The sequence below is a fragment of the Nerophis ophidion genome, linkage group LG16 (genome assembly GCF_033978795.1).
Source record: "Nerophis ophidion isolate RoL-2023_Sa linkage group LG16, RoL_Noph_v1.0, whole genome shotgun sequence".
In the NCBI taxonomy this organism is placed as follows: Eukaryota; Metazoa; Chordata; class Actinopteri; order Syngnathiformes; family Syngnathidae; genus Nerophis; species Nerophis ophidion.
The window spans coordinates 48,567,792-48,577,572 of record NC_084626.1 but is presented as its reverse complement, the minus strand read 5'-3'; the positions used below and the strand labels follow the sequence as shown (position 1 = coordinate 48,577,572).

The 9,781-nt window shown below is 42.3% G+C and overlaps 1 protein-coding gene across 1 annotated transcript in view; it reads left to right on the top strand.

The window, feature by feature from the left end:
• The first annotated feature begins 3,080 nt into the window (after nt 1–3,080).
• The window catches only part of LOC133535497 (vitamin D3 receptor B-like), a 49,703-nt gene continuing 43,002 nt past the window's right edge, over nt 3,081–9,781 (top strand). The window contains exon 1 of the mRNA XM_061875382.1: nt 3,081–3,211. Within this exon, the coding sequence (XP_061731366.1) occupies nt 3,088–3,211 (124 nt within the window). The 5' untranslated portion in view covers nt 3,081–3,087. The remainder of the gene's footprint in view (nt 3,212–9,781) is intronic.

Sequence of the window (9,781 nt, the reverse complement as noted above, 5' to 3'; positions counted from 1 at the left end):
CTGTACATGTATCACACACGTCCTCTACATGTATCACACACGTCCTGTTCATGTATCACACACGTCCTGTACATGTATCACACACGTCCTGTACATGTATCACACACGTCCTGTACATGTATCACACACGTCCTCTACATGTATCACACACGTCCTCTACATGTATCACACACATCCTCTACATGTATCACACACGTCCTCTACATGTATCACACACGTCCTCTACATGTATCACACACGTCCTCTACATGTATCACACACGTCCTCTACATGTATCACACACGTCCTCTACATGTATCACACACGTCCTGTACATGTATCACACACGTCCTGTACATGTATCACACACGTCCTCTACATGTATCACACACGTCCTCTACATGTATCACACACGTCCTGTACATGTATCACACACGTCCTGTACATGTATCACACACGTCCTCTACATGTATCACACACGTCCTGTACATGTATCACACACGTCCTCTACATCAATCAATCAATCAATGTTTATTTATATAGCCCCAAATCACAAATGTCTCAAAGGACTGCACAAATCATTACGACTACAACATCCTCGGAAGAACCCACAAAAGGGCAAGGAAAACTCACACCCGTGGGCAGGGAGAATTCACATTCAGTGGGACGCCAGCGACAATGCTGACTATGAGAAACCTTGGAGAGGACCTCAGATGTGGGCAACCCCCCCCCTCTAGGGGACCGAAAGCAATGGATGTCGAGCGGGTCTAACATGATACTGTGAAAGTTCAATCCATAGTGGCTACATGTATCACACACGTCCTCTACATGTATCACACACGTCCTGTACATGTATCACACACGTCCTGTACATGTATCACACACGTCCTCTACATGTATCACACACATCCTCTACATGTATCACACACGTCCTGTACATGTATCACACACGTCCTGTACATGTATCACACACGTCCTGTACATGTATCACACACGTCCTGTACATGTATCACACACGTCCTGTACATGTATCACACACGTCCTCTACATGTATCACACACGTCCTCTACATGTATCACACACGTCCTCTACATGTATCACACACGTCCTGTACATGTATCACACACGTCCTGTACATGTATCACACACTTCCTGTACATGTATCACACACGTCCTGTACATGTATCACACACGTCCTCTACATGTATCACACACGTCCTCTACATGTATCACACACGTCCTGTACATGTATCACACACGTCCTCTACATGTATCACACACTTCCTGTACATGTATCACACACGTCCTGTACATGTATCACACACGTCCTCTACATGTATCACACACGTCCTCTACATGTATCACACACGTCCTGTACATGTATCACACACGTCCTGTACATGTATCACACACGTCCTGTACATGTATCGCACACGTCCTCTACATGTATCGCACACGTCCTCTACATGTATCACACACGTCCTCTACATGTATCACACACGTCCTCTACATGTATCACACACGTCCTCTACATGTATCACACACGTCCTGTACATGTATCACACACGTCCTGTACATGTATCACACACGTCCTCTACATGTATCACACACGTCCTCTACATGTATCACACACGTCCTCTACATGTATCACACACGTCCTGTACATGTATCACACACGTCCTCTACATGTATCACACACGTCCTGTACATGTATCACACACGTCCTCTACATGTATCACACACGTCCTCTACATGTATCACACACGTCCTCTACATGTATCACACACGTCCTGTACATGTATCACACACGTCCTCTACATGTATCACACACGTCCTGTACATGTATCACACACGTCCTCTACATGTATCACACACGTCCTCTACATGTATCACACACGTCCTCTACATGTATCACACACGTCCTGTACATGTATCACACACGTCCTGTACATGTATCACACACGTCCTGTACATGTATCACACACGTCCTCTACATGTATCACACACGTCCTGTACATGTATCACACACGTCCTCTACATGTATCACACACGTCCTCTACATGTATCACACACGTCCTGTACATGTATCACACACGTCCTCTACATGTATCACACACGTCCTGTACATGTATCACACACGTCCTCTACATGTATCACACACGTCCTCTACATGTATCACACACGTCCTCTACATGTATCACACACGTCCTCTACATGTATCACACACGTCCTCTACATGTATCACACACGTCCTCTACATGTATCACACACGTCCTGTACATGTATCACACACGTCCTGTACATTTATCACACACGTCCTGTACATGTATCACACACGTCCTGTACATGTATCACACACGTCCTCTACATGTATCACACACGTCCTCTACATGTATCACACACGTCCTTTACATGTATCACACACGTCCTCTACATGTATCACACACGTCCTCTACATGTATCACACACGTCCTGTACATGTATCACACACGTCCTCTACATGTATCACACACGTCCTGTACATGTATCACACACGTCCTGTACATGTATCACACACACATCCTCTACATGTATCACACACGTCCTCTACATGTATCACACATGTCCTGTACATGTATCACACATGTCCTCTACATGTATCACACACGTCCTCTGCATGTATCACACACGTCCTCTACATGTATCACACACATCCTGTACATGTATCACACACGTCCTCTACATGTATCACACACGTCCTGTACATGTATCACACACGTCCTCTACATGTATCACACACGTCCTGTACATGTATCACACACGTCCTCTACATGTATCACACACGTCCTCTACATGTATCACACACGTCCTGTACATGTATCACACACATCCTGTACATGTATCACACACGTCCTGTACATGTATCACACACGTCCTCTACATGTATCACACACGTCCTGTACATGTATCACACACACATCCTCTACATGTATCACACTCTCAGGTTTTGACATCATGCGGTGCTAGGAACTTTCCAAATGGGGTCCCAGGGACCCCCGTTAAGTGGATTGAATATGTACTTGATTGTGTGGGGCCACAATGAGCGTTGTCCATCGTTGCAGGCGCAGCATGAAGCGCAAGGCCTCCTTCACCTGTCCCTTTAACGGCAATTGCACCATCACCAAGGACAACCGGCGCCACTGCCAGGCGTGCCGGCTCAAGCGCTGTGTGGACATCGGCATGATGAAAGAGTGTAAGTATGGCCGCCGACCCAAATAGCTGCCAGGTGTTATGTGGACTGGAAATGTTTGTCGCGCTGGATTACTGTCGCCTGATTGGCCGAACAACACATGAGGTCATGTTCAGACCGGGGTCAAGTGTCTCCAGGTTTATGCCCCCTCATGACAGTGTGGACATGTTGGAACAAGCTGAGCCTCCTGCATTGTAAACATTCATTCTTCTACACCTGCTGACACCACAAATACATGACTTGCAACTTTTATTCCAGAGACAACATATTTACTCTTCACACTCTGCAAATAATCATGAAGTTAGAATGTAATGGCAGCAACACATGTCAAAAAAGGCATTTTTTACCAGTGTGTTACATGGCCTTTCCTTTGAACAACACTCAGTGCAGGTTTGGGAACTGAGGAGACACATTTTGGAAGTGGAATTCTTTCCCGTTCTTGCTTGATGTACAGCTTAAGTTGTTCAACAGTCTCCTGCCTCATATTTTAGCCTGCACACATTTTCAATGTCTGGACTACAGGCAGGCCAGTCTAGTAGTGAGAGTCCAGTCCATAGTGGATCTAACATAATAGTGAGAGTCCAGTTCATAGTGGATCTAACATAATAGTGAGAGTCCAGTCCATAGTGGATCTAACATAATAGTGAAAGTCCAGTCCATAGTGGATCTAACATAATAGTGAGAGTCCAGTCCATAGTGGATCTAACATAATAGTGTGGGAGTCCAGTCCATAGTGGATCTAACATAATAGTGAGAGTCCAGTCCATAGTGGATCTAACATAATAGTGAGAGTCCAGTCCATAGTGGATCTAACATAATAGTGAGAGTCCAGTCCATAGTGGATCTAACATAATAGTGAGAGTCCAGTCCATTGTGGATCCGACATAATAGTGAGAGTCCAATCCATTGTGGATCCAACATAATAGTGAGAGTCCAGTCCATAGTGGATCTAACATAATAGTGAGAGTCCAGTCCATAGTGGATCTAACATAATAGTGAGAGTCCAGTCCATTGTGGATCCGACATAATAGTGAGAGTCCAATCCATTGTGGATCCAACATAATAGTGAGAGTCCAGTCCATAGTGGATCTAACATAATAGTGAGAGTCCAGTCCATAGTGGATCTAACATAATAGTGAGAGTCCAGTCCATAGTGGATCTAACATAATAGTGTGAGTCCAATCCATAGTGGATCTAACATAATAGTGAGAGTCCAGTCCATAGTGGATCTAACATAATAGTGAGAGTCCAGTCCATAGTGGATCTAACATAATAGTGTGAGTCCAGTCCATAGTGGATCTAACATAATAGTGTGGGAGTCCAGTCCATAGTGGATCTAACATAATAGTGAGAGTCCAGTCCATTGTGGATCTAACATAATAGTGTGGGAGTCCAGTCCATAGTGGATCTAACATAATAGTGAGAGTCCAGTCCATAGTGGATCTAACATAATAGTGAGAGTCCAGTCCATAGTGGATCTAACATAATAGTGAGAGTCCAGTCCATAGTGGATCTAACATAATAGTGAGAGTCCAGTCCATTGTGGATTTGACATAATAGTGAGAGTCCAGTCCGTAGTTGATCTAACATAATAGTGAGAGTCCAGTCCATTGTGGATCTGACATAATAGTGAGAGTCTATTCCATAGTGGATCTGACATAATAGTGAGAGTCCAGTCCAAAGTGGATCCAACATAATAGTGAGAGTCCAGTCCATAGTGGATCTAACATAATAGTGAGAGTCCAGTCCATAGTGGATCTAACATAATAGTGAGAGTCCAGTCCCTAGTGGATCCAACATAATAGTGAGAGTCCAGTCCATAGTGGATCTGACATAATAGTGAGAGTCCAGTCCATAGTGGATCTAACATAATATTGAGAGTCCAGTCCATTGTGGATCTGACATAATAGTGAGAGTCCAGTCCATAGTGGATCTGACATAATAGTGAGAGTCCAGTCCATTGTGGATCTAACATAATAGTGTGGGAGTCCAGTCCATAGTGGATCTAACATAATAGTGAGAGTCCAGTCCATGGTGGATCTAACATAATAGTGTGAGAGTCCAGTCCATAGTGGATCTAACATAATAGTGAGAGTCCAGTCCATAGTGGATCTAACATAATAGTGAGAGTCCAGTCTATGGTGGATCTAACATAATAGTGTGAGAGTCCAGTTCATAGTGGATCTAACATAGAGAGTCCAGTTCATAGTGGATCTAACATAATAGTGAGAGTCCAGTCCATTGTGGATCTGACATAATAGTGAGAGTCCAGTCCATTGTGGATTTGACATAATAGTGAGAGTCCAGTCCGTAGTTGATCTAACATAATAGTGAGAGTCCAGTCCATTGTGGATCTGACATAATAGTGAGAGTCTAGTCCATAGTGGATCTGACATAATAGTGAGAGTCCAGTCCAAAGTGGATCCAACATAATAGTGAGAGTCCAGTCCATAGTGGATCTAACATAATAGTGAGAGTCCAGTCCATAGTGGATCTAACATAATAGTGAGAGTCCGGTCCATAGTGGATCTAACATAATAGTGAGAGTCCAGTCCATTGTGGATCTGACATAATAGTGTGAGAGTCCAGTCCATAGTGGATCTAACATAATAGTGAGAGTCCAGTCCCTAGTGGATCCAACATAATAGTGAGAGTCCAGTCCATAGTGGATCTGACATAATAGTGAGAGTCCAGTCCATAGTGGATCTAACATAATATTGAGAGTCCAGTCCATTGTGGATCTGACATAATAGTGAGAGTCCAGTCCATAGTGGATCTAACATAATAGTGAGAGTCCAGTCCATTGTGGATCTGACATAATAGTGAGAGTCTAGTCCATAGTGGATCTGACATAATAGTGAGAGTCCAGTCCAAAGTGGATCCAACATAATAGTGAGAGTCCAGTCCATAGTGGATCTAACATAATAGTGAGAGTCCAGTCCATAGTGGATCTAACATAATAGTGAGAGTCCGGTCCATAGTGGATCTAACATAATAGTGAGAGTCCAGTCCATTGTGGATCTGACATAATAGTGTGAGAGTCCAGTCCATAGTGGATCTAACATAATAGTGAGAGTCCAGTCCCTAGTGGATCCAACATAATAGTGAGAGTCCAGTCCATAGTGGATCTGACATAATAGTGAGAGTCCAGTCCATAGTGGATCTAACATAATATTGAGAGTCCAGTCCATTGTGGATCTGACATAATAGTGAGAGTCCAGTCCATAGTGGATCTAACATGATAGTGAGAGTCCAGTCCATAGTGGATCTAACATAATAGTGAGAGTCCAATCCATTGTGGATCTGACATAATAGTGAGAGTCCAGTCCAAATTGGATCTAACATAATAGTGTGAATCCAGTCCATTGTGGATTTGACATAATAGTGAGAGTCCAGTCCATAGTGGGGCCACTAGGAGATCATCTTGAGTCCAGGTCACCAGAGCGGAGACGTCCCCAACTGATGCACTGATTAGTTGTCCACCCTGGGTCCTGACTTTGGACAGCTAGCGCATCATCTGTGGTGCCTGAATCAGTGACCCCCCCCCCCCCCCCTCTCTCCATGAAGGAGATGGGGAGGCAGGGCAGAAAAGAAAGGGCAAATCAACTGGTCTATTTATTTCTCATCCTCTTTATGTTCGGGCTCAAAAATAAAAGGTTCTGAATCATAATGTTTGGATGTCATAAATGAGATTTATAAGATAATAGTTCAATATAGAAGACCCTTGTTTATCCACTCCCCTGCTACTTTAAAGTCAAACAACGACCAGGGATGCAACTCTTAAGTGGAGGTACCACTATCACTATTCTCACCCCCCCCTCATAGTCCCAGCTCACCTTCTTCCTCCTCAGTGTGCGGAGGAGAGTGATGGCTGCTTGTTCTTGACAGGCTGCTGCTGTGAGCTCATTCAGTGGCTGCAACAACAAGGAGGCAGCACAACAAAGACAATGTTCTCACTTCTTCTGTGCGGGGGGGGTTCCATGTGGATGTGCTGCCCCCCCGCAGAACAACAACAACAACACCCCCGCCCAGAGCTTTATTGACATAGCTGCCGTCACGGCCTGTCCCCAAACCAAAAATGGACATCAATACTTTTCCAATTAAAAGGAGCTCTGAAAAAGGCTCAATTATGGCTGAATGTTAACAGACATTCTTACACTACAATCAACATATGTCTTGTTGCACTCAAAGAACAATAATAGAAGGTTAAAATATAGATTAGAAGGCATGAAAGACTTTGTGGTTTTCTTGTTGCACTCAAACAACAATTTAGTCTGCCATCATCAAAGATTAGATTACAATATAATAAAAAACAACAACATTATTGACATTATATTAAATGTTTCATGATTCATGGCTGCCAGCCCTGGTCTGTGCCTTAAAAAACATACAATTATTAGTAGGTAGTAAAAACAAAACCGTGGATAAATGTACACAGATAAAGATGAAACACAAATTGTAGCAATTTGTTACACAAATTAATAATTTTACTTGCATTAGTTGACACTAGATGGGCGGTCTTAACTACACTAATATTTGCCATCAAGCCAAGCAGCTGTGTGCCTATCTCCATGTTACCTATCTACATGTTACCCATCTACATGTTACCCATCTACATGTTACCCATCTACATGTTACCCATCTACATGTTACCTATTTACATGTTACCCATCTACATGTTACCCATCTACATGTTACCTATCTACATGTTACCCATCTACATGTTACCCATCTACATGTTACCTATCTACATGTTACCCATCTACATGTTACCTATCTACATGTTACCCATCTACATGTTACCCATCTACATGTTACCTATCTACATGTTACCCATCTACATGTTACCTATCTACATGTTACCCATCTACATGTTACCCATCTACATGTTACCCATCTACATGTTACCTATTTACATGTTACCTATCTACATGTTACCCATCTACATGTTACCTATCTACATGTTACCTATCTACATGTTACCTATCTACATGTTACCCATCTACATGTTACCTATCTACATGTTACCCATCTACATGTTACCTAACTGCATGTTACCCATCTACATGTTACCTATCTACATGTTACCCATATACATGTTACCCATCTACATGTTACCCATCTACATGTTACCTATCTATATGTTACCTATCTACATGTTACCTATCTACATGTTACCCATCTACATGTTACCTATCTACATGTTACCCATCTACATGTTACCCATCTACATGTTACCTATCTACATGTTACCCATCTACATGTTACCTATCTACATGTTACCCATCTACATGTTACCCATCTACATGTTACCTATTTACATGTTACCTATCTACATGTTACCCATCTACATGTTACCTATCTACATGTTACCTATCTACATGTTACCCATCTACATGTTACCTATCTACATGTTACCCATCTACATGTTACCTAACTGCATGTTACCCATCTACATGTTACCTATCTACATGTTACCCATATACATGTTACCCATCTACATGTTACCCATCTACATGTTACCTATCCATATGTTACCTATCTACATGTTACCCATCTACATGTTACCCATATACATGTTACCCATCTACATGTTACCCATCTACATGTTACCCATCTACATGTTACCTATCTACATGTTACCCATCTACATGTTACCCATCTACATGTTACCCATCTACATGTTACCTATCTACATGTTACCCATCTCCATGTTACCCATCTACATGTTACCCATCTACATGTTACCCATCTACATGTTACCTATCTACATGTTACCCATCTACATGTTACCCATCTACATGTTACCTATCTACATGTTACCCATCTACATGTTACCCATCTACATGTTACCCATCTACATGTTACCTATCTACATGTTACCCATCTACATGTTACCTAACTACATGTTACCCATCTACATGTTACCTATCTACATGTTACCCATATACATGTTACCCATCTACATGTTACCCATCTACATGTTACCCATCTATATGTTACCTATCTACATGTTACCCATCTACATGTTACCCATCTACATGTTACCCATCTACATGTTACCTATCTACATGTTACCTATCTACATGTTACCCATCTACATGTTACCCATCTACATGTTACCCATCTACATGTTACCTATCTACATGTTACCCATCTACATGTTACCCATCTACATGTTACCCATCTACATGTTACCTATCTATATGTTACCTATCTACATGTTACCCATCTACATGTTACCCATCTACATGTTACCCATCTACATGTTACCCATCTACATGTTACCCATCTCCATGTTACCTATCTACATGTTACCCATCTACATGTTACCCATCTACATGTTACCTATCTACATGTTACCTATCTACATGTTACCCATCTACATGTTACCCATCTACATGTTACCCATCTCCATGTTACCATCTACATGTTACCCATCTACATGTTACCTATCTACATGTTACCTATCTATATGTTACCTATCTACATGTTACCCATCTACATGTTACCCATCTACATGTTACCCATCTACATGTTACCTATCTACATGTTACCCATCTACATGTTACC